The following is a 26,338-nucleotide window of genomic DNA, read 5'->3' as shown; positions in this document are numbered from 1 at the left end:
CTGTGGCTATGAAAAATGTTGCCGTTATTCATGGAAGCTGCCTATTGAAGGAGCGTGGAGAGCAGCAGATAGAAGCCTGTAGGCCTGTGTTGACTCAATAAACTTACTACAAAAAAAGATGAATGCCATGTTGATTTCTAGGCAGTCCTATTGAGTGCTTCAAAAATAAAAACTCTGCATCCCAGCGGGAGATTTATTGGTTTAAACTATGCCCCTGCGATCTGAACGCCAGCTGCAAATTGGATCCAGTAAAGTCAGTTTTGTTCTGATATGTACAACTATACAGGAAACGTTTTTGTTGTTTGTTGCTTAATGCATGTAATTCATTAATGTATCGGTTCTGTACTGATCGTGCATGGCCAGGAGGGAAGAGCGCAGTGTTCTCCAAAATCCTTGCTGCTATGGTTAAGCTTTAAATCCTTTCCATTCCCTCCTCCCCGGCCCATGGGAGCAGAGGGGCCAGGACATAGAGAAACCAATCTGTTGTCTCTGTGTAGGTTGTGGCTGGCTTCTGAGAGACCTAGCAAGGGGTCAGCATCTCCTTTGCCCTATGGATCGCTGCACTGCAGGGGCTCCCACCAGGCCTATGCAATGGGGGAAGGATTGTGGGGGCAAGTTGAAAGAGGATCAAAGACGGGGCTGGTAGGTCTGTAACTATTGCACATGCATCAACCATTTAACATTGTTTAAAAGAGAACTGGATAAATTCATGGAGGTTAAGTCCATTAATGGCTATTAGCCAGGATGGGTAAGGAATGGTGTCCCTAGACTCTGTTTGTCAGAGGGTGGAGATGGATGGCAGGAGAGAGATCACTTGATCATTACCTGTTAGGTTCACTCCCTCTGGGGCACCTGGCATTGGCCACTGTCGGTAGACAGGATACTGGGCTAGATGGACCTTTGGTCTGACCCAGTACGGCCGTTCTTATGTTCTATGTTATTTCATCCCTATAGGGAGATAATGCAGCAGCCGTTGGGACTCTGGCAATCCTGTGTCCCCAGTAGCATCTGTGGAGTGGCTCTGCTGCTGCTCTGTCATAGGAGAGGGGAATTCCTTACCTCTGGTCTCTATCAGTTTGTCCCACAGTGGGGTTACTTAGGGTGTGCAGTGGGCCCAGGACTCTCCCTTTAGTCCCGTTTGCCAGGTGAGAAATTTCGCACAGCTCCAGAGAGAATCTGTGTCATCCCTCTGGGAATTCCTTCACCCTTTCCTGCCCTCCAGTGTCTCATGACCCAAAGAGTATTGAAAATGTTGCTGCGAATGGCCTTGCCTTTATTTGACCTGATATTTTTATCAGCAGAAATCAATATACATATTGCATTTTTGAAAAACCCTTGCCTAATGGGTTAGCGCCATGGGAAAGCTCGCATGTTGCACATGGTTAGTACAGCTGATTGAAAGACTGGCGAGGATACATCCGCTGTATTGATACACCAGCCACAGCACTGTGTCTGTCAGCTCTCATTACACTTTAGAAATGGTGAAGTTCCAAGGATTCAATCAATTAATGCCTCACATGCATTTCTATTGATAGTTTGTCATTTTCTCTCTCTACATTACCATGACAGACACCCATAGTCCAGGGCATATTATCCATAATCTTTGACGACTGTTCTTTCTGAAGTACGAGTAATTTACAACATAGCCAATGGACTACAACCCTGCTTGACTTAGGTTCTTAAATTCTGAGTCTGTTTAAAATATTTCAACAAATATTTTTCTGGTAGAGCTCATTGTTTTTTAATTTGAATATTTGTTCATTGAAAGCTTGGAAAAACTCTGTTATGCTTCCTCTCCCTCCCAAATCACTGTTTCATACTTAAGACAATAATAGCGATGTGATCTAGTGCTAGATGTAGATTCTTTGTGTGCCCTTAAATAAGTCACTTGACCTTCATATGCCTCAGTCAGTCCAGCTGTAAAATTGGGTAAATGCAAGAGCTGATTTGACTGCAGATGCTGCCTGTCAGCAGAATCATCACTGTACATTAAAAAAAAAAAAAACCAAATAGAAAAAAATGGCTAAATTTAGAAGCATGACCGTCAAAATGTAACCAAGTTCTAGCAGGACTCTTGGTAAGCAGATGAGATTATAAAGTGATTATATAAATGTATTACAGATGAAAACTAAGGAGGAAAAGCTAGCCAGCGTGAAATCAACATTGCACCAAATTCTGATCTCATTTGCAGTGGTGTAAATTACTCAGAATCTGGCCCATTCTCTAAAAATGAGTAGAGATCTGGGGATCTGCAAATTTGTCAGTTTTAGTTTATTGAACACTTTCATGACACTTCATTTCAAATAGATTTTCCCCTACCTGGAAGAAAATCTAATGCAATAAACATTTACAATATATAAGGAGCAGTGAAAAAAACAAGACAAAACTTCCGTGTGAAATCCTATTGATCACCACTTTAACCAGAATACATGGGAAAGATAGACATTACAGAAGAAAGAACATGACAAAACATTAGGGAAAAGAAAGAGACGAGATGACCTGAAAGGTATAATGCCTCTCCATAATTGCAAAGAAAAAATCATGGTAGCCAGACTTGATATGCAGAAGAGAAGAATGAGGGGGGATTTGATAGCTGCTTTCAACTACCTGAGCGGGGGTTCCAAAGAGGATGGATCTAGACCGTTCTCAGTGGATTGTAGAGCTGTCTTGCTAAAACTGTCATATTTCCATTGTTGCTTGACATTTGAACTATCGCTTTTGTGGTCTGCTGCTTTAATTCTTTTGTATCTGAAGGAGCACGGGAAAATACAAACGGGAGCCACTTAACTTGGTATGATCTTAAAAACTAGATTTAACTTTTGTTTTAGTCAAGGGGGGAAATGATGCTCTCCGCTAACTTGATTGATCAATAGACCTATTTGCGATAGGGTTTTGAAGCTTGTGGCCAAAAGCTGATTGCACTAAATCCAAAATAGATTTGATCTAACAGCTGAACTCAGCTTCCACATGTGTAGCATAGCCCAGGATGCTGGTTCAATGCAAATACTTAATTCCTTTTTATAATACTGACAGGGTAGCACAATGACTGCTGTAGGGAGATACCATAGGACAGAACATGTGAATTCTCAGCAGGTCATCTCTCTTACTCAAGTTGTGTTTGGACTTAAAAAGAAAGGAAAAAAAAAAGCCAAATTGGTCCTTTTTGCATGATTTTGACAGGATTTTACAGTAGCACGGATGGAGCTGTGTCTGTTTAGTAAATAGCAATTGTAAAGATTCAGTATTCTGAGGCTGGGACATGTTCCTCTTAGGGCTGGTCCACACTAACCCCCCACTTCGAAATAAGATATGCAACTTCAGCTACGTGAATAACGTAGCTGAAGTCGAAGTATCTTAGTTCGAACTTACTGCGGGTCCACACGCGGCAGGCAGGCTCCCCCGTTGACTCCGTGTACTCCTCTCGCGGAGCAGGAGTACCGGCGTCGACAGTGAGCACTTCCGGGATCGATCTGGGATCGATTTATCACATCTAGACAAGACGCGATAAATCGATCCCAGAAGATCGATTGCTTACCGCCGGACCCGGAGGTAAGTATAGACGTACCCTTAGTTGAGCATATGTAATGGCTTCTTTCCTTTAATGTAAACTTTGATCCTGACTTCCTGAAAAGACGGCTGTGCTGTGGAGAAGCAATGCTGCTTTGTTAGTTTTGGGGATGGGGCGGGAGAGAGGGAGAGAAGAGGGTTGTTATTGAAAAGTGAAGAAAAGACTTGTGGTTGGAGTCAGTGGTGGATTTAGAGATAGTGGGGTGCTGTGCGCAGCTTCATTTTCAGCCCCCCCCCCGGACCCAGCCAAGAAAAAGAACATTCTCTCTTATCTCCCCTCCCCCCCTCTTTTTTTCTTCATCCTCCTCCTATATTATAAGTATTAGGAAGTTAATGAAAATAAAGTGAGGTACCTTGATTGTTTTTGTAGTCAAACTTTTTTTTCCACAGACCACTTGAAAATTGCTGAGGGTCTCGGCGGACCACTTAATGATCTTTCCAAATGTTGTTTGTACCGTTTACTGACTATTGTAAAGTGCTTTGGATAAGTGTGTTTTATTAAAAAAAAAAAAAAAACTTAATAACCTTTCCTCGGTCCACCTGAATGGAGTTCTCAGACCACAGTTTGAGAACTTCTGGCCTAGATGAAAGCTTGTATTTGCATTACGCTAACGTGAAAAATGTGTGAAAATAAAAAGTAAAGATGACGCATGAATGGAAAATAAAAGTTAACTTCATCTGAAAAAACATATTCAATTTGGGAAAAAAAATGTATTCAGATACCTTTTTTTTTTAACACTTTTTCTTTACAAAATCGACCTCATCGTTTTTGATAAAATGAATGAAATGTTTCACTTCATCTTCAGAAAGATTTGTGGCTATGTCCTCTCGGTAGAATTCACTTAATTTCTTACTGTAGTGGCTTTTAGCATTTTCGTCCATACTTCTGTCAAAAAACACGCAAAATAAATCAACAGTTTTCTTTAGAGATTCATCTCTACCCTGCAATTGCACTATTATTGTGTCACAAATAACATTAACGGTCTTAACGACGATCTTCTCTTTCCCTTTTAAATTGATTACATTGTCTCTAGTTTCATCGAAAAATAACTTCCTGCTTTGTTTACGCTTCTCATCAGATATATCAGAGGAACCTATATTTTCTGTTAATGTTAGTGCCTGCCTCTGTTTCCACTGAGCTATAGTCATTTCGAACTTCCATGACAAAACTTTTAACTGAGGCTAACAATTGTGCAGCATTCCAAAAATTTTTATCGACCTTTTGCAGCAATTTGCTGACAGCATTAATTCTTTGAAGTAAATGGTCTCACAAAAGAATAAAAACCGCAATATCGTACACCTCTACCCCGATATAACGCGACCCAATATAACACGAATTCGGATATAACACGGTAAAGCAGTGCTTTGGGAGGGTGGGGTTGCGCACTTGCGGGTTAAAGGAAATTCGATGTAACACGGTTTCACTTATAATGCGGTAAGATTTTTTGGCTCCCGAGGACAGCGTTATATCGGGGTAGAGGTGTACTTTTCAAACTTTTCTGCTAATGATTTTGCTTCAGTTTTCGCACATGGTTTCTCAGAATTTGATGTGGCTAATGTCTAATAAGGTTTTCTTTATATCATCCTAGCTCATTTTCAAAGCCAAAACAGCATCTGCATGAGCAGATCACCTGGTGTCACAAATTCTTTTGACTGTCAAATATTTTTCATTTGCCTGCTCCAAGGGTGATTGTAGCATGCTCCACCGATGCGTGGAAACCGAAAAAAGGCATACACATTTTGAACAAAGTCAAAAAAATGTGTAGCTCCCTCACAAGATTCGGCTACAGCTTAAATTTAAGGAATGGCTGGAACATGGTATGACTAAAGCAGAGGGGCTTACATTGTTCAGTCTTGCTTGTAGACCTGAATATTTTCCTGCCATATTTGCGGCATTATCAAAACTCTGCCCGTGACAATTTTTGATGTCCAAACCTAAATTTGCAATGATTTCCAAAACAGTTGTCTCTAGACATTCAGAAGTGTGGGATTTTAGCGGGACAAAACAAAGAAATCGCTCTATAACTTCACCATTGCCGGTCACATATCTTAAAATTAATGTTAATTGGTCTACATGATTCACATCTGGTGTTGAATAGACTATTATGGAATAGCATCCTTTACTTCATCAGTGAATTGGTTTCTGAGCCGCTTTGCCATTATAGTGATGAATTCATTATACGTTTGGAGTGTTAAAAAGTTGGTCTTCCCTGAGCCACAATACTGATAATTTTTCAAATGTTCTTTGAGAAAATTGTCAAATTCACTAAGATATTCAAAGCAGGTTAAAGAATTACCTTTTTGATTTGACATTGAGGACTCATCATGTCCTCTTAGAGCAGGGGTGGGCAAACTATGGCCCACGGGCCGGATCCGGCCCCTCAGGGCTTTGGATCCGGCCTGCGGGATTGCCTTCCATGGCGCCGTGGGCCCCGCACCGCTCTCAGAAGCGGCTGGCACCACTTCCCTGCGGCCCCTGGGCGGGGGGGGAGGGGCAGAGGGCTCTGTGCGTTGCCCATGCCTCCAGGCACCGCCTCTCGCAGCTCCCATTGGTCGGGAACGGGGACCCGCGGCCAATGGGAGCTTCGGGGGAGGTACCTGGAGGTGCGGCAAGGGCAGCGTGCACGGAGCCCTCCGCCTCCCCTCCCCCAGGGGCTGCAGCACTTCCTGGAGCGGCGCGGGGTCGGGGACAGGGCAGGCATGCAGGGAACCTGCCCTGGCCCCGGTGCGCGCCGCTGCCACCCTGGAGCCGCTTTAGGTAAGCGGCGCCAGGCTAGAGCCCGACCCTTGCCTGCACCCCACCCCCCAACTCCCTGCCCTAAGCCCCCTACCTGCACCTCGCACTGCTCGTGCACCCCAACTCCCTGCCCTGAGCCCCCTCGTACACCCGCACCCCTCCTGCACCCCAACCCACTGCCTTGAGCCCCCTGCTGCACCCTGCACCCCTCCTGCACCCCAACTCCCTGCCCTGAGCCCCCTTGTACACCTCACACCCCTCCTGCACCCCAACCCCCTGCCCTGAGCCCCCTCCTGCACTCCGCACCCCTCTTGCACCCCAACCCCCTTCCCTGAGCCCCCTCATATGCCCCGCACCCCTCCTTTGCCCCAATCCCTTGCCCTGAGCCCCTACTGCACACCGCACCCCCTCCCGCACCCCAACCCCCTGCCCCGGCCCTGCATACAATTTCCCCACCCAGATGTGGCCCTCGGCCCGAAAAGTTTGCCCACTTCTGTCTTAGACGCAGTCCCAAAGAAGACAGCAGTTTAATCGAGGCAACAACACGTCTCAGCACTTTCCTCCAATAAGAACGCTCCTTTTCAAACTGAGCTGATAAGTCAGAATCAATTCTTCCAGATAATTTACACCGTTGAATGAACTTACACATAGCATTAATATAAGCTTTAGAAGTTTCATGATCAGCAATATGTCTTGCAAAGTTTCTCCAATTAGAGTTCTCATCGACGAATGTTTGTTTTCCTTTACTATGGTCAGGGAATAATTTGCAAACACAACAGTAGACTGCCTTAGTGGTTTCCGAAAAAATCAACCAAATTCTCATTTCTGTCATCCCGTTTTTCTTCATCCTCAGAAAATGGGACTCATGAAGACCTCTAAATTGCTTTAGTCCTGCAACCTCATACTCTTTTCTCAAATTTTGCATATTACCTTTGTTTTTCGGTTTATTTACTAAGAAATATTCTATCATATCCAATGAAACAGATTTTGACCATAATGCAATGTCTTCAGAGTAGGTTTCTTCCCTTACCAATATTTTGTAGTTCCATTGTCACTTCTGAGTCCACTTGTTCAACTTTTGCAGTTGTTGTGGTATCCCCACAACTCAGCAAGTGATCAGATAATTCAGATGTTTCCTCGCCCATACTTTTTGATGAATGTCGACTATTCAATACTTCAAGCTTTTTAAAATAAGATGACAAATTGTCTTTTTGCTTAGCTTCATTTTCTTGCCTCGCCTTCCCTTTTTTTGTGTTTTTGACTGCCAGACTCCTAGTGTCGCTTCATTATTGCTAAAAAAAACTGATCTTGATTTTAGGCAGATTAAAAATGTCTGAAAGAGCAGGGGCGTAGTCACGGGTGGGCCTGGATGGGCCGTGGACCACCCAATTAGGTTTAACGCAGTTAATCCCGCATTTTTAATCAGACTCTGTAAAAATGGGATTTTGAACCATTACATACTTGTGGCAAATCACAGGCATTGATGCAAAGTGCGGGGGAGGGTGCTTTTGTTCAGTTGGATAATTGATCAAGCAGACAGACTTTGATTGGCAAATGACGATTTCCTTAGTTGTTGTGATACTATTGCTGAGACAGCGAAAAAACGGCAAAGCAAAATTCTTTGCTAGGCTACTTCAAAAAAACACGTTTAGAGCACAGTTCTCAGAATAAGTTTGCAGAATGCAGAAAGCCTGGACTGCTTCGCGACTTGCAACGGGTATTAAATTCAGTCATTTGTCAGATTTGTCCTGCATTTGGGGCCCCCTGTCGTTGGGGGCCCCATGCCACCGCATGGTTTGTTTCACGGTAAATCCACCACTGGTTGGAGTGCAAAATATCTCTGCAAGCCCTTTTTGGTGACTAGTATCTGGGAACATTCAGCAATGTTCGGTTTCCTTGCTAAGTAGAATGAATCTGTGTCTCTAACGTTGTTGAGTGCATTGACTAAAAATTAACACGCTGTTTTATCTTTTATTTCAGTGACTACATCATGGCTACAGGGCCAACAGATGTCATACAGCCACCAGAGGCCGGGGAGACAACTGAGGAATGTGCAGGTAAACAGCTGCTCTTCACATGTGTAGTTAATTTGGCAAGCTGTTGGAAAGCAGGATTCATTTCTTTAAAAGGGAGCCATGACTGAACTGTTCTTTGGAGTCTTGTGAGTTTTTGTAATGGAAAGAAAGAGCCATGCCTTGTAAGCAGGGGAATCTTGTTGGGGAAACCAACGTGAAGTCCTGGAGAGTCATAAATTTGTGCAGGATATTTATCTCAAATTCTAATGTTGGATGCCTAGCAAACAGGGCTGCGTAGTCTGCAGAACTGGCTGCTGTGCGTACTTTGCCGGGATCTTATCTTAGAATCCGGCCCTGAGTGTATGTTGCAGTGGTAACTCCTGCGTAAGGAAGAGGTGATGGACCATGTCACCACTGTAGCACTTCCTCATGGTTGATGAGTATCCGTGTTTGCTACAGATGTCCACCCATTTGCTTACCTTTCAGTCTGGTGGCCTGCAATGGCAGTCTGTCAGCCCCACGAATGAGAGCGACAGTCTAGGGAGAAAAGAAAATGTCTTGTCCAGTCAGAAGATCTGTGTGTCTTCAAAACAAAAAGCCTTTTGCCACTATTCAAGCTGTTCCTCAGGAGACACGTATGAGCAGCAGTAGGGTGGGCTGAGATAGTTCAGGAGCAGTTGTAATATCATCTCTTGATGTAGCGGTTCAGTACTTCACAGATGATAATGATCATCTTGCTTATCATGTGTAAATGCATCTACACCCATCAGTATAGACCAAACCATGTGCTGCTGAGTGCTGTCAGAGACCTGTATGCACATAGGCCATTCCCCTGCTAGCTGTCAGAGTAAGGAGTGGCAATGTAGCACTGTGAAGGCTGCAGATAGGCGCAGCTAAGCACACCAGTTATGCTGGGAGTCTAGAGAGCCTGGAAATGGGACTACATAAAGAAGCAAATTTTAGAATAGTAGAAGTCTGTTAATTGAACTATGAATGGGTGGTGGGAATAGGATAAAGGAATGAGGGTGGAGAATAAGAATGGATGCTTAACCAATAACATACTTTTTAGTATATAAATCTAGTTTGTGCAAACCATCCCAGGTTCCTCATAGTACACAATGTGCAAGCTAGTGAACTTTATCATCTGTGTGACACCTATTGCATGGACGGACTAAGTTCCTTCCAGCTAGTTTTGGTCATAAATACACATCTCATGAGTGAAAGCCTGGACCCGGTGAAGCCCGTGAGAATTTTGTCATTGATTGCAATGAGGTCAGGATTTGGCCCAGCATCTGCAGCTGAATTGAGCCTACATATATATTTGGGTCTGAAAAAACATAGGAATGTTTTTGTTTCTAACTTAATCCAGCTCTAAAAAGGTTCAGGCTTGCAGTAGCTAATATTGAATTGTTTAATGAGACTGGCACTGAACAGAGCTATCCCAGTCCTTCCTTCCTTAGGGTACGTCTACACTTACCTCCAGGTCCGACGGCAGGCAATCGGTGTTCTGGGATCGATCCCGGAAGTGCTCGCCGTCGACGCCGGTACTCCAGCTCAGCGAGAGGAGTACGCGGCATCGACGGGGGAGCCTGCCTGCAGCGTCTGGACCCGCGGTAAGTTCGGACTAAGGTACTTCGAATTCAGCTACGTTATTAACGTAGCTGAATTTGCGTACCTTAGTCCGAAGTGGGGGGGTAGTGTAGACCAGGCCTTAGCTCCCTACAAAGTGTAGCATTACATCAAATCCTCCTCTTTATAGCTTTAATTGGGGTGGATTTCAAAAACCTTGGAGACTGAGATTCCCAGCGTTTATGCTCCAGTCAATTGGATTAGTCCACAGATTTTGGATTTTTTCCTATAGGTAGCAGAGCGTTTTCAGTATGTGTTGTTCCCTGTTGATGGCTGTGATCACAGAGAGAAACCAGACAAGCTTGACTCTCTGACCACCTTCAAGTCACAATCTTAGCATTGCCTACTCTTGCAAGTCTGGCAATATTTGGCATTTTTCATCAAGTCTCAGCTCCTGGAGTCATGGTATTTCATGAGACTCTTGGCTTAATATTTTTAATATGAAGTTTCTAACCCTCATGGCTGGAGAGAAAAGCTTGCAAATATGACCTTAGTGCACTTTAAAGGTCCCAAACCCAGAAGGCAAATAAAGAGCACCTAAAATTTATTATGATTGGTTTACATTTCATGATTTTTTTAAGCCAGTCTCAAGATTTTGGGGCACCTGACTCATGACTTTTTTAAACATTTGAGGATGGCGATACTGATAGTTTCAGGTGTTACCCCTACCCCTGTATCTTCCTAGCAATTTTTGTCATTTTACAATCACATTTTCTTATTCTAAAAAATGTTTTTCTTTCCCCTGTTGCTGTGTAAAAGAATCACACAAACAACAAGGGGACACTGTTTAACGAACTGACCAGGGGGAAAAATAACCGAGAGGGAAAAATAACGAAAAATGACTGAGAGGGAAAAATAACGCAACTGGCTCCATGCAAAGTGCTGCGAAATGCACAAAGTAAACAAACTTGAAAAAACAGAACAAAATGTTTGTTTTCTCGTCTTTCAGTTACAGTAGTTACTTGTAATTTTAACAGCCAATACATTTTCAGATAGCAGTGTGATTTTTTTTTTTAAAGTTGACAATAGCCCTTTAAATTTTATCTGGAAAACATACATCTTAAATTGCAGTATTGCCAATCCCAAGCATTCAAATCGTGAGTCATCATTCCTAAACTGTTTGATGAATGGTTTTATACACAGTTGCGTTAACTTGGGATTCCTCTCTCGCTCTCTCTCTTTGCTGGATTTTTAATTCGTTATCTGGTTAAGTTTTCCTTTTTTATGTATTATTATTTGTATTATTGCAGTTCTTAGAAGCTCTAGTCATGGGCCAGGACCCCATTGCGCTGGGCACTGTATATACACAGATTATCTTGCCCATAGATAGCTCAAGTATTGTATCACAAAACCTAGTGAAATATTTGGTTACTTCACCTAGTACTGAAATGCCTCGTAGGTGAAACATGGTAACTTTTGAACAGCATACAAAAACGATGCACAACAGTTCACAACATGAAGCTAAAGTGAATACCATTATTGTGAATTATGTCTTAAGTGCCAAATGCTCTCCGAACTCAATACAAGAACACAGACATGGCACCCCAGAGGGCTCATGGTCTAAATACACAGATCATACAGGAAAGGGCTATCTTGAAGTGGTTTTTTGATATAATGGTTGGGACTGTAGGTTCTGTGAGCTTCAGGGAAGAGCCTTCTTTTTCTCATTTAGTTTAAACAGCTGGAGGAATTCAATTAGGTCAGAACATAACTGGGTTAGTATTGCTATTTGAGATGATGTGCAAGGCACTGTCAACATTAAAATGATGGTTAAGGAACAGATTGCGGTTTCTGAGTTTTAAACTGTATTAGAGTAGTATGTATCGCTCATGTAACGACTGAGGTTTACCCATTGTCTGATGCTGACAAACTACTTCCATGGCCTCCATCCTGAAATTCGTTACCATACTGATTTAAAAAAAAATCAGGGAATAAATTGCCTGGTTTTATCCTTTGCAGTAATAATCACAACAACTTTCTTTGTTTGCTTTGTTTCACTCCTGTTTTTATAATTTACTGTATGAACAACTAGCTCAGGGAACTGACCCTTCCCCAATCCCTTCACTTCTGATTTATTCTAGTGCAAATGCCATTGGTGAGCCTAAATTAACTAGGTGACCCTCCCTGTTCATATCACCATTGGTGTCTGATATGTATGATAGTGATGTAATTGTAATGCCTTTGTTTTCTGCATATGATGCCTTTAAATTTCTAAAAATTTTCCTGCAGCGGTCTGACATTTTGTTCTTTGAGCAGCTGAAGCCTGTTAGAGGATGAACTGATGGGGATAGATGGATGTGCGCGTACACACTCACTCTCTCTCTCTCTACTCTCTTCAGAGACTTTACTTTTATCTTTTCATGCTCTCTACCTTACCTAGAATAAGTCATTTTAGACCCATGGTATATAGTTGCTTTTTGGAATATTATATAGAGACCTAACAGGCTGTATAGATATGTACAGGATTGTTGGGAGACACACATCTAGAATGTTAATTACTCATATGAGCACTGGTGGTGGTGTGAAGATAGTATAAGAACCACCTGACTTCTCTATTGTTTGAGAGGTAATGGGGTCTAATGGCTAGCGCATGACCTGTCTTCTGTTACCAACTCTGCCACTGGCTGTTTATGGGCCTGGTCCAAAGCCAATTTGAGTCAACAGGAATCTCTACTGACTTCAGTGGGCTTTGGCTTGGGCTTTGTGTGATCTTGCACAAGTCACTTACTCCCTTTTTTAGATACCTGATTTGTAAAATGAGACTAATATAACTTACTCATCTCTTACAGTGCTTTGAGGTCTTCAGCTGAAAGCCACGGCAGGAAAGTGCTGTGTATCATTATTATTGTTATGGTGAGAGTCGCTAGGTGGTGCTGTTACACACAGTCTTACAAGCTCTTTCTCTTTGTTGTTGGGTGGTGTACAGCCTCTGAAGAAATGCTTGTGTTTCGTGATGAAGTTTCTTTTGGGGGGAGCTGTAGCAAGCGGCAAGAGAGACTCTCTAACTAGAGTCAATTCCTGGGACACAATTGCTCCCTGGAAACCAGGCATTAGTATTTTGATTGAGATTCCTGAAAAAGGGGTTGCCTGTATGCTATTGGTGACCGCCTCTATTCTGGAACTGGTGTATGGAGGAAGGTACCATCCCATGGCAACCCGTTGGGGTCTAGGATGGCCCACGGTTTCCCTCTGAATTCCCAGAATAATCCAGTCACAGCCAAGGTCTTTGAAACAATATTCCACCTCTCCTGGTGTCTAATTTATTAAATATTATTCAGCTCCCAAAAGACCCCTTTCCACTCAGCCCTCAAATTTAGGGTCTCATAGTCGTCCTTCTTGGGACTGTTTCCAGTCCTGGTCTCCCTGGCCTGTAGATTATCCCCTCAGGTTCAGGGCTTTCGCCTCCCTCCTTCCTGGGGCTGTGTCCTGGCTGAGTTTTCCGCCTCTCCAGCTTCTCTCTCCCTGACAGACCTTGGAGCCTCCTTTTGAATTACCTGCCCCATCAACTAATGAGTCTCTTGAGCTTCCCCAGGGGAGTCTAATAACCCCAACACCTGTTTGTTCAGGCTGGGAGGGAGGGAAGCCTTGTCGCGCCCACTGTGGCAGGCTCCTGGTCCCAGGCCCTTAAAGCAGCAGTGGTCTGAGATGCCGTGTGCCCGTGTATTTAAATACATTTGTACCCAAGTAGGTACTTAGGTATTTTGAAGCACTCTCTATACTTGTATGCAAGTGCTTTAAATAGTCTGTATTTATGTGCAATTAAAAGGTATTTAAAGCTTAAAGCCTTTTTTTTTTTATCTGCAAGTCATTTTTCAAAGCAGTTTTTTGAAACAATCAGATCCCTCCCAACTGTCCCAGATGCTGGTTGGCCCCCAAAGCTCACTGTCCCAGCTTGGAAGATCCAGACCATGAGGTCCGGCCTCCAGGTCATTTTTCTATTGGCACTGCTGTTGTACCAGCCAAGGAAGATGGCGGCCCAGCCCCCTTTGCTTTTGGTTGGTCACTAAACCGGCCATGAGGAGACTCACTGCCCAGCCCAGCGGAGGAGTGCGTCGGTGGGGGTTGGGCAGAGCAGGCAGACAAATGTCTGTGTCCTGCATTGAGAGAACCAGCCCAGTAGCTGCATCCCCTGTAGGGTGGGGTGGAAAATGCCTACTAGCCACTGGGCACAGTCCAATGCTGAAGGGGCTGTTGGGAATATGGGAGTTGAAAGTACTGGCACTTGTACTTTTCCTTATAAATGTATAGGTACTATTTCCACAGCGTACTCGTACTTATAAATACTCCTGTAATGGTGCACTTGGCACTTAAGTCCTTTTTATCAGTACTTATAGTAATTTTGGCCTATATCTTCCCTGTCCCAGACACTAATTACACCCCGGGGCTGTATTCCTCCCTCCCAATGACTGCTTCCTTTGCTTCCCTGGACACATGGAATGGGGTAACAACCGCCTCTGTCCTTAAAGGGCTAGTACCCTCAGAGGCAGATTAGGGGTTTGTGGGGACCCCTCCCCACCCCTTCTGCCTGCAATGCCCCCCCAGCACTGCCCAGCAGTCCTGCCAGGGAGCTGGGTTGGAGTGTGGGGGCTTTCCCCGCCCGCCTGGCGCTCCGGCCAGGGAGCGGGGTTGGGACACGGGGGCTTCCCCTGCTCCCCGTCAGGAGCGCTGGACGGGCAGAGCGAGGCAAGCTCCCATGCCCCGACCCCATTCCCCAGGAGGGTGGGTGGAGCAGGTCAGGGTGTGGGGGGTGCCCATTTTTCTGGGGGGGCCCCAATTGGCTGGGGGCCCCGGGCACAGGACCCGTTGGCCCAGTGGCTAATCCACCACTAAGTATCCTGTTTCAGTGTAAGTAAATCAAGTTACACTAGCAGAATACCTAGACTCCCAAGTCACTGATTTCTCCTCCAAGAGAAACCAACCTGCAAGCCCCCAACATCTGCTACAACTCAACAGGGAGTGACAATATTATTATTTGCCACTGTATAGCGTAGAGCCTGGAGTCATTGTGTATTTCTCAAAATGACTATTGTCTAACGCAAGATGCAGCTGGATGGTGGCATTGCTTCAGCTCCAATAATGCCTCTGGCATAAATTGCTGTACGTGCAGGGCACACGCTGAGACAAAGCGTTGCTGACTAACTTATTCCTGGGAGAAGACAAATAATTGTATTGAAATAATGCCTTGTTTATGAAGAAATCCTCCAGCTGCGTATTACCCCAGCTACCCTGGAATATGAATTGAACAATGGTTTGTGCTCCAGTACCTTGCACTGTTTTTGCATTCTAACTGCGTCAGAGTCAAGTCTGAGGGTACTTAGTACAATGGGTTTTGACCAAAGAACCCCAAACTGTCATTAAAGGGACACTGTCAATTTAAAAGTCAATAATAAAGAAATAATAGCTAAACAAACAAAACTATATCACCCTAAAATACTTTGGATTAGTATCAGTGAAGGAATTAGAAAAAAATCTACTATGCTTCTTACTACTTATGCTTTTTGATACGTTGTGTATTTCTGAGTTTGGACAATAAAACCCAGTGAAGTCTTTTGTTTGTAGCCAGTTTCACTGTTGGATATTTGGTGCACCAATGTTTTGGGGTGTCAGATGCTGCAGGAGAGTGTTATATGTTTAAAAGCAACTGTCTTCATTGAAATATAGATATATTTTAATTGGAGAGACTTTTTCTTTTGATTTTAGGATTTATAAAAGCTTTACATTTTTGGCCAAATTTAGTCTGTGTCCCTTTAAATGCTGTCTTTTTTTTTTTTACAAAATTGGCTGAAAAGTCCAGGGCTAAATTAAGCTAATTGAAGACTTTAAGAGTTAAGTAAAGACATCAGAACATTTAAAATGTACTTTATCCTTCATGGTAAACCAAACTCGATTTACATAGCCAATGTGCGGATCTGTGGCGTATGTTCTATATAAGCTGTGTTCCTAAATGGAAACCTGAAGAAGTATTGGAACCATCTGCTTATTGTAGTGATATTTCATAGGCAGCCCAACTAAGAATTACAGCTTTGCATTTCACAGGACTCCGCCACTGAATTATTTACAAAGTTGTTCAGTTAAATGAATGGGTTGCTGTGGCTTGCAGCTCTCCAAAGGATCCCTCTGCAGTTTCGGATGGAACGTTGTCCATAGTAACCTCCGCCGGCACCCTTTGTAAAGTTTTGTTCTCTTACATTGCAGGAAAGAAAAAATCCAAATTTCAGACTTTCAAGAACTTTTTTGCTAAGAAGAAAAGGAAAGAATCTCCAGCTCCCAGGGGGGAGAGTAATTTAAAACCAAGCCAGTCCAGCAGCGATGTCAGCATCCCTGCGCTCGATACTATTGCTCTTCATTCACCAACTGAGCCGGGGTAAGCTTGCAGCGAAACACAAAAATTACCAGGTTGTGCAGACATTTTGCAGCAATAGAATGAAAGCATGAGCTGGCCCCTAAGGAGAAACCTCTGTCCAAGTTTGTGCAAAACAAGTCCTAACGCTGCTGATGGAATTTCAGGAATTTCCTTTTTCCTTTGAAACGGGCTCCAAAAATCAGCATAGGAGGGAAAATATATCCAACTGTTTAGCCTGTAAAACTGCAGATAGACCAGAATTTATTGTTTGGTGTTTGAAATCCACCCTGGCAAGGCTTACCAGCAATGACGTTAGAGTAAGTGGTGATCTGAGTACTGCTGATACAGAGAATGTACATGAAATCAAATGGCTGTTTCTTAGCATCGACGGAGCCTGTGTGGATTAACCTGCCTCATGACTGGGGCCAAGGAAAAGAATTTAGAAGCAGAATCTCTGCCTTAGAGAGCCACTTAGTTAATTTTCTTATGGCAAAGCTGACAATTAGGGCTAAATTTTTTTTAAAGGCCTCTAATTTTGCACCTGCAACCACATGCACGTAGTGTGGCAAGGGAGACATTACACATCTGTGCTGGGTACCCCTTGCTTTGAATTTGATTCTGAATATTGTTATGTCCCTTCCCAAAGGAGTTGTTGTTATTTCTTAGTTAAGGAGACATGCACAAACCTATTACAGATACCACTGTCCTCAGGGGCAGGTATTGCCACAACATCAGCAAGTCATACAGTAGAACCTAACCATTAACAACCAGCAAGACATTTGAAAATTCTTGTAAAAAACAAACAAACAAACCTGCAAAAATATTAAAATCAATGTGCCCCCCCTTGTTTCAATATAAGTATTTGATCAGTTCTCTGTTGAAACAATCCATGTAACTGTTTGCTTTCAAACCCAGCCTGGAACAAATTAGTTAAACATGTCTGTTTAGGAGGACCGATGAGTTATGTGGGTGCGCGCTGCATACTGGGCAGTAGGCAGGAATTTGGGGATCTGACAGGCCTTGGCTTGTTAGCATAGCAATGACAGAGGGAGTGATTATACATAGGGTAAGAGGAATTATACCCACACAACTAACCTATCAATCCTTGTTAGCTGATGCACAGAGTGGAAATGGTGCAGATTCATAAGAATGTTACTGTCTGCTCCAAGTGCAAAAACAAAGAAGAGATTTCTCTCTTGCAGTTAATCCAGCACACCATACCCAAGGGCTCTTTATCCCAGCATTATCATCCACGGATTATAAACTGAAGTTAATATTGTGCAAAACTAGAGCTTAGGAAGTGGGTAAAACTCTATTGTTATAAGAAATAAAATTGAGTTGATTATCTATAAAAAAAAATCCATTTTTTGTGCTGTTCAAAAACCTGTTCATACCCAGATATCACACTGAGTTGGGTGCTTTATAAATACCTAGAGAAACTAAACAAGCTAATTCTTTAACGGGTCTGTTCTTGAACATGCAAGGGACTCTATTGAAGCCAACGGGAATTTTGCATGTGGAAGGCTTGCAGAACTGGGCACGGAGTTTTGTAATTCCTGGTATGTCGAATACCAAAACAATCCCGGAGCTGTGGTTTTGGTGCTGGTGGTGGTGGCAGATTTACCATGTCATCTTTTTTTATAATTTAATTAAAAATATTAACGATGGGCCAGACCCTCAGAGGTGTTGAGCTCCTCCCATACAAGCCAGTGCAATGGTAAGGGGAGTTCTGTCAGCAGAGCTTCCATAGAAACCCAACTGTCTCTGAGTTGGTGGGAATTAGGGAGGCAGGCTGGCAGTGGGGGCCAAGGGCAGGGGGGCTGGAACAGTTTTTATAGTGGGGAAGCTGAGAGCCTTTGAACCAAACTGTAAACCCTGGATATAATGGAAACTACTTCAAGCCAGGAGGTATGGCAGCACCCCTGGTTCGAGTACCTGTGGCCAAGGGGCCTCTGTGTGGTTGCCCCTTGAACTCTGAGGTCCATGGGATGAAGATATGGGATGGGAACTCCTCCTTGATGACTAGAGTTGCCAATTTTGGTTGGATGAAGGTTTCATCACATGACATAATCTTTAATTAAAAATTAATCTTTAATTCCTGGAGATTCCAGGACAATCCTGGGGGCTTGTCAACCCTAGACAGTCCCAGTTCTAAACCTGTCACCCCTCCCATGTATCCCCTTGGTATCACCCCCTTTTTGTTTTGTGCCACCTTCTACCCCTTCCTTTTGTAACTCCACCCCCTCCTTCTTGTGCGCCACTCTCTCCTCATTCCAACCACTGCTCAAACATGCTGCTTTCATAAAAGCATCCATCCATCACCCACCCGAGAGTATGCATTATACACACACACACCCCATGCTGAGATGAAACCACCAGCTCATACTTAGAAGCCCCTCCTGCTCAATGGATTTCATTTGGAGCAGGATTATTTAGGACCAAGTTCTCCCCTCGGTTGGTTTTACCCACTTAGTGGAGCAGAAATTAAGCAAACTCCAACTCATGGAGTTTCCTTTTAAATTCTGTCTTCATGTTCATGCTGCTTTAAGTAACAGCATCTTGGTGGGAATGCATGTGGCTGACTCATATATTTATATAGGGAAACTGGGGTAGAAGTATAATGGCTAAAACATCTGTTTTCTCTTTTTATTGGCTAACAATGCAGCTTTAGATTTGGATGCAAATATAAATACACTGCATGGGATTACACTGTGAATATACTGTATGTAGGAAAGCGTGTCCTACACTCATCTCTCTTAGACCAGCAATTCATTCTAAAGTTACTTTTATGCTCCTATTGTCAGTGCCAAAAGAAAATGTAGAAAGTCTTCTGCAATTACATATATATGTGTGTATATATGTATTTTTTAAACATCTAACTGGTGCTGGTAGCAGCGCAGTCTCCAGAACACGCAAACATCTGCCGCTCTTTCTAAAGGACTCCAAATAAGTACAGTAAGAACATCGCTGTTTTAAAAAGAGATTAATACATGGCCAGACCCAGGATCAGTTCTAAATAAATCAATAAAGAACAACGAGCATCAGTATTAATTTATATTCATTAAAAACCTAATTGACACCATCTTTCTAGCCACAGCATAATAGCTTCAGTAATTATCTTGCCTGGGTATAGTCCTTTCATTCAGAAGGAGCTTGTATAAAAATTGATATACACAGTGTAAAAACGTAGGGATTACCTAGAGGGTGAAGGCAGGCAAGTGTTTATCAGTGCACTGCAACGCTACACAACAGCTCAAGATAAACATTAGCAAGCTGATGATGCTAAAGGAAAGGGGAAGAACATGAGCTCTGGCCCCGGCTTTTAGTGTAAGAGCACAGATTAGTTCTGGATAGGACAGTAACGTGCAGCAAGATTGCTGCACATGCCCTGGAGGAATGCTTTCAGATTCAGCCTAAGCATATGGTTGGCTACATCTCAAATGGCAAAGTGAAGTTAGCCAAGCAGGCACTGCAGGTGTTATTCCCCAGTGTTGTGAGAAGAAGATGGTTTTGCTGTAGGGCAGGAGGAGAAAGGTTGTTTTTTTTTTTTTTTTTTATTGTGTATTCCTTTATGAAAAGCCCCCTCTCTCTGTCCCAGAGTTTGTTTTGGAGGTAAAGAGGGAATTTTAGGTTATGAGACTAATGGAAGACCCCCCCCCTCCCATTCTATCTGGAATCCCCATATAAAGCAAATGTTGGATAGAGTAGGAGATTTTCCCGGACAGTTTTGTGGGAAGGGATTGTCCCTTGTCACTTCCATTTACCCTGAGTCAATCTGCTAAATGCAATTTACGTTGCCTGAAAGGCAGTTGGGCCAAGGGGTTTAGACCTGGGTTACAGGTCTGGCCACAGGAGAGAGCTCTTTGTGTCTAGCTAGGTGCTGGTGTGAAATTTTGATGCAACCCATGTTTGTTGCCTTTTAGACAGGGAATGTACAACTACAACCTGTCTATACAGCATCTATAACTGAAGGGGCCTGGTTACAACTCAGTTAATAGCTGTAGCATAGACAGGAGCTAATCATCTCCCTTAGCCAAGCTAAACCTCTGGAGAGCGTAGAGCTGGACTCAGGAGGAGACCTAGGTGACATTTTTTGTCTGAAACCGTTTTTTGTTGTTATTGCAAAAAATGCAGATTTGGCAACACGGAAATGCTTCACTAAATTGAATCCATTTTACCCAAATTGTTCATGTTGGGGGAAAAAATTCTATAAAAATCGAAAAGTTTGTTTTTCATCTTGAAATGACTTTTTGTTTAGAAATCTCCGTCAATTTTACTAAAGACCAATTACAAACATTTAAAAAAAAGCTCAAAATGAAATGATTTGTTCGACTTGATATTATTATTTTTTATTTGCCACCTACCTAAAAAATCCGTTATTCATCCAACTGTACTTGGGAGGTGTAACTGGGTCCCCTGTCGTGGCTCTAGTTGTAGATAGGCCTTGGACATATTTAAAATATAGATTGGAACTATATTTGTGGTCCAGTCATGTTATAACAGTTTCTCTTTGCTTATGTGGACAGAAAAAAACGCTGTTAGGGAACCATATTTTAACCTCGATGCGTGCCAGGGTTTGAACTCGATTTCTGTGTGTGCTTCCATCTGCCCAGAAACCAGGGCTGAACTGACCCACACCCAGCTATGAAGGCCCAAAGGGGCTGTTCGAGCAGCCAAGAACAGCTGGACAGAGGGATGCCCCCAGTCTCCTGCAAGGGCATGGTATGGAGCTGCTACAATGGCTGCGATGCCACTCAGAGATTCCTCCTGCACTGGAGGAGTTTCCCAGTGACTGTATTAGCCCTCTGCATGGGTGATGTGGCATAAAGGAGCCTTATTGGAATGGAGAATTGGACTCAGATCGTGCTGTTCTGATGGATTATAGGCCATGTAACCCTGGACTCTGGGGGGAAGCCTTGCATTAAAGGACAGGGGTTTTCTCTAACAACAGTGTAAAATGTAACTTTCCCTCAAGCTAGAGGAGCAGGGCCATACGTGGAGTTGCCATGGAGAAAACAAAAAAGCAAACCGGCAGTAAGAAGGGAGGGGAAGATTTCAAAGGGGACTTATCCCTGTGACATGCTTGTCTTTGAAGCCTTGCTGGCAAGGCCCAAAGTGTGAGTGAGTCAAGGAGTTGTTTATTATTATTATTATTATTATTATTAATTACTTGTATTATGGTAGACCTAGAGGCCTCAGCTGAGACCAGGGCTTTATTTGTGGTAGGGACTGCACAAACACATAGTGATACAATCCCTGCCCCTAAGAGCTTACAGTCTAACTAGACAAGACCCACAAAAGGTGGGAGGGAAAACAGACGCACAGAGAATGACTTGCCCAATGTCACCCAACAGGACAGTGGCAAAGGTGGAATAGAACCCACCTCTCCGGATTCCTAGTTAAACGTCCTGACCGTTCTGCCCCTTAAGGTGGCTGAATACAGGAATTATATGAAATTTTGGAGATGGAGATAATGGGCTCAAAGATCTTCCCTCCCTTTCAGATCCAAAGGAAGCATGGGAAACAAAGCCTTGTCACATGACAGTGTCTTTATTTTTGAATCTGCGCCAGAAAACACAGCTGGTGACATGTCCTCTCAGGAAAACATACCTGGGAAAGTGAAAACATTACAGGTAAGAGCACGTTCCATGTTCACAAGGCTGGATAATTTACTGCTTGTTAGCTGCCATGCTGAACACTTGCTTGGATCCGCTCTCCAGCTGATTCCTCAAGGCGTATGGCAGAGAGTTGGAAAATAGATGTGCTGTTGTTTGAATCTGTTCTGCTGCTTAGAAATATAAATATATATATATATATTTAAGCGGCACCAGTGTGTTCAGCCTTGTGCTGGTTACTCCGGTGACAACCCCTGCCCCCAAGACTTCATAACCTATATTCTTTCCGAGGTGAGCAGTTCCTCTTCGCAAGGACCTTCCATTCTTTATTTTATAGCTTCTGCCTTTTGGTTAAGGCTATTTGTTTATATTGAAATGTATCCCTTACACTGAAGCTGGGAATGGGTGACGGGATGGATCACCTGATGATTACCTGTTCTGTTCATTCCTTCTGGGGCACCTGGCATTGGCCACTGTCAGAAAACAGGATACTGGGCAAGTTGGACCATTGGTCTGACCTAGTATTGCTGTTCTTATGTTCACTGGTATTATTTTAAAGGCATCCCGCTGCTACAGTTCTGCCCTGAGATGTTTTTTAAATGGTTTTTATTGTATTGTCCAGCACCACTCTGTGTGTACATGAATGTGTTGTGGAATGACAGATGTGTCAGGGCATTCTTAATAACAGCTTTATTTATATCATTATTCTTCCTATCGCTGTCAGCTGAGGACACTCTGTTCTCCTAGGTCATTTCCTTCTTCCAAAGCACATGCTGAACCCTCCTTGGCAACCTCCTTATCAATTCTTGGGTATTGCACTCGGAGAGCTGCCCGACGTAAACCACAAAGATAAAAGTTTAAGGTTTTCCCGGGGATTGAAGCAAACTGTTGATAATGCAGTCCAAGGCCGCCTACAGGCCTTCGTTGGTCAGCATGAACCACGGTTGCAAAACAAGGTTGCATCACATGTTAAATAGCAGGAGATACGCAGAGGGACCTCTTCACGAAAATACAGATGAGGCCAAGTTTCAGTTCAAGATATTACTTGGAAAACAATGGGGTCAGGGGCGGGGGAGAATAATAATTTCATAAGGCAGGACCTTTTGGGGGGCAAAAGCTCCTTTCCATTTGTTTAATCTGATTCTGTTATCTCCATCCCCTTGACTCCTCTTCCCTCAACTATCCACGACACTGCATAGTAACAGAGTGCTGCCAGGGATATTTTTATAGTCAAAAGGGAGAGTCTGTTTCCTTTAACTTAACTCTCATTTGGGTAAAAAAGCTGCGCACCAATAAAACCAGATAGTTCTTAGTCACAGTAGATTAACTTTTGCCAGCGCAAGAGGGATCGTATATTTGCATTTCTCCTGTAATGTCTTGCCCTCTGCATTTAATAAATAATGGTGGGCAGGGTTTGTAAAATATTAGGGAAGCAGATTTTACTCCCACTTAGGGAGTAGATGTGCAGATGTGTCGTGGGTCTCATTTGCTCGCTGCATTCATTGCATTCTTTGAGCAGCTTGTCATCTGTTTAGCATTTGCAGATTGCCTTGCTTCTATTTCTCTGATTGGTTTGGGGTAAATTTGTGGGGTGCTTGGGCAGATGTGGGAGAATCTGAATAAGGAGATTGTAGAACAGAGGCTTGACCAGGAGCAGATTTACCATTAAACACACCGTGCGATGGCACGGGGCCCCCAATGACAGGGGGCCCCCCAAAATGCGGCAAGCGCAGCAGGGCTCAGGCAGGCTGCCCGCGCTGCTCCCAGAAGCGGTTGGCTGCTGGCACGTCTCTGCACGCCCCTGGTGGGGGGGGAGGTGGCTCCGCGCACTGCCCCCACCCCGGGCAGCGCATGGAGACCCGCTGTCCCCCAAGGGGTGCACAGAGACTAAGCAGGGCTAAGATGGCTCCCTGCCCGCTCTGCCTCCCTCCCTCCACGCCGCACTGCTCCTGGAAACGGCCGGCATGTCCCTGTGACACCGCGTATTGCCCCTGGCCCAAGCGCCGACTCCGCAGCTCCCATTGGCTGGGAACTGCGGCCAATGGGAGCTGCGGGGGCGGCGCTTGCGGGCAGCGGCGCATGGAGAGCCCTGGCGCCCCCCCGCCTAGGAGCCACTGCCAGAGGGGTGTGCCGGTCGCTTTGGGAGCCACGCCGCCTGAGGTAAGCGCTGCCCCCCTCCCGCACCCCAGCCCAGAACCCACGCCCTGTACCCAAACTTCCTCCCAGAGCCCACATCCCTCACCCCCTCCTACACCCCAACCCCCTGCCCCAGCCCAGAGCCCACACCCAGCACCCAAACTCCCTCCCAGAGCCCGCACCCCTCACCCCCTCCTGCACCCCAACCCTCTGCCCCAATCAAGATACCTCATTTTATTTTCATTTACTTCCTATTACTTACAATATAGGAGGGGGATGAAGAAAAAAAGAATGAAAAATGGGGGGAGATAAGAGAATGTTCTTTTTCTTGGCTGGGTCCGGGGGGGGCCCCCCGAAAATGAAGTGTGCACAGGGCCCCACTCACTCTAAATCCACCACTGGGCTTGACTCCCTGTTGCTCTGTAGTCATTCACACCCATACATTTGAGAGCAATGCAGGTGTAAAATGCTACCACATCAGAATAGTAGCATTTTACGTCCATTTTGCAGAGGTGTAAATGACCGTATAGCGTGAGGGGCAACAGAGAATCAGCCCCTAGATCTTTGTAAACTCTCCAACCCGTGGTTTGATAAGCAAATGACCATAGGTCCTGGTCTCTGGCAGGAGTCCTTAGATGAGCCATTTTTAGTTGAAGGACAAAAGTTCTCTTCAGACCTTGTCTGTGTTCCAGCCCTGACATAGCTGACTCCAAGAGCTTCAGAACCGGTGTTTCCTGAGATTTTGTTTTTTTGTTGTGTGTTTTAAGAGGGAACATCTGTCCGCTTGTGAGGTTGCAGACTTTGGTTTTTTTTTTGTTCCCCCTCCCCCAGGATCAGACTGGTCCTAGCATTTTTTGGGCAGCCTTGCAAAACAATTCACACCCTCTCTGACAAACATCAGTGATTCCTGTCAGCTACAATCACTCCCCGTGTCCTGAGGTTTTGGGGGAGAGTTAGTGAGATGATCCCACAAATTTTAAAGAACTCCCTTTGTATAAAATCTCTGTGTGAGAGCAATTCTTCCTGTCAACACCTTCCTTCTTGGTGCAGAAGTGGGGCCCAGCTGCTTGTCGGGGGTTGGGGCATAGCAGTCATTTTTTTGCAAAGGAATTTTTTGAAAAGGACAATTGTCCAGATAAAGCCAGGGTTCTAGGGACTATCAGCCCTCCAAACTCTGGAGGATTCTGTGTGCATTCTGGTAAATGCCATCACTTGTAATTCTTTACCAACACTAGCTAATTAACCATCACCTCGGTAAAACGGGCAACTGTTACTTTTAGTGATGAAGAAAGATTAAGTGACTTGACCAAACGCATAGAGTTAGGTCTGGGTGTGGGCAGATGGTGGAAGTTGACTAGGGGTTAAGGTGTAAACTGAGAATTCAAAACAGTGGGGGGAATGTACAGCATGAACACCATGTGTTGTAGTAATCTGGCTGTGGTTCTGCTGGGGATGGTGAGATGTCAGTCTGTAATAATCTGCTGAATTAAATTGTTTTTTCAATATTTTGTGTAGCAGCCAGTGTTCATGGAAGGTCCTGGAAGAATGTAACTAAATATAACTACACTCTTTACTAAGCTTTCTGGATGGCCCTTTCCTTTGTATACTTCTCTTCACTAAAAGCTTCTGTCTGGTAGCTGACGTATCTTGGGTAGAATTATACATAATGAAGGTTTCTTCCATATAGTTAAAGCTATTTTAAGATTGTGTATTATGTTTCCCTTCGCCCCACAGCTCCAGTTACAACAGAACATCAGACTTGGGTCTTCTCCTCTTGTTATAACTGGCAGGAAATTGGAAGATACAGGTGCTGTTTCAGAAGATGATGGATTACCTAAAAGCCCTCCAGAAATCTCCACTCTTCATGAAGTTCTAACATGTTCACCAAGCAAGGTATGTTCATCATGTCACCTCAGTACTAGAGGGATAAATGGAATTGCCTGTGTAGAATGATGTTTTTTTCTTTTTAAGTCTGCAGTCAAAAAATGCTTTACTATAAATCATTATTCTTATTTCAATGCCATTTTTTATGTGGGTTCATTTGTACAAAACCTGTGGTTCTCCGATTTATCATGCATGGTGGTTTCCCTCTTTCAAATTCAATACCAGAATCAGAAACCAACAAAAAACTTTTTTTTAAGTTTGCAAGTCAGTGGAAGAGGAGGTTATTAAAAAATGGTTTACAGAAGTTGAGTTATTTCTGGAAGTATAAAACACACACACAAACGTATATAGATATATTAAAAAAAAATCAAATCTGCTGTAGATTAAATCCAAAGTGGGTAGAGTTTGTGCA

General features: G+C 43.8%; 1 protein-coding gene across 1 annotated transcript in view; it reads left to right on the top strand.

The window, feature by feature from the left end:
- Window positions 1-26,338, top strand: part of KIAA1210 (KIAA1210 ortholog) — a 66,101-nt gene that overhangs the window by 19,860 nt on the left and 19,903 nt on the right. Inside the window, exons 2-5 of the mRNA XM_024219985.2 lie at window positions 8,285-8,361; window positions 16,144-16,312; window positions 21,795-21,924; window positions 25,777-25,935. Coding sequence (XP_024075753.2) covers window positions 8,285-8,361; window positions 16,144-16,312; window positions 21,795-21,924; window positions 25,777-25,935 — 535 coding nt within the window. The remainder of the gene's footprint in view (window positions 1-8,284; window positions 8,362-16,143; window positions 16,313-21,794; window positions 21,925-25,776; window positions 25,936-26,338) is intronic.

The sequence above is a fragment of the Terrapene carolina genome, unplaced genomic scaffold (genome assembly GCF_002925995.2).
Source record: "Terrapene carolina triunguis isolate 2854851 unplaced genomic scaffold, T_m_triunguis-2.0 Scaffold131, whole genome shotgun sequence".
In the NCBI taxonomy this organism is placed as follows: domain Eukaryota; kingdom Metazoa; phylum Chordata; order Testudines; family Emydidae; genus Terrapene; species Terrapene triunguis.
Note: the sequence above shows the minus strand (reverse complement) of the source record. Positions and strands in the feature narration are given on the sequence as shown.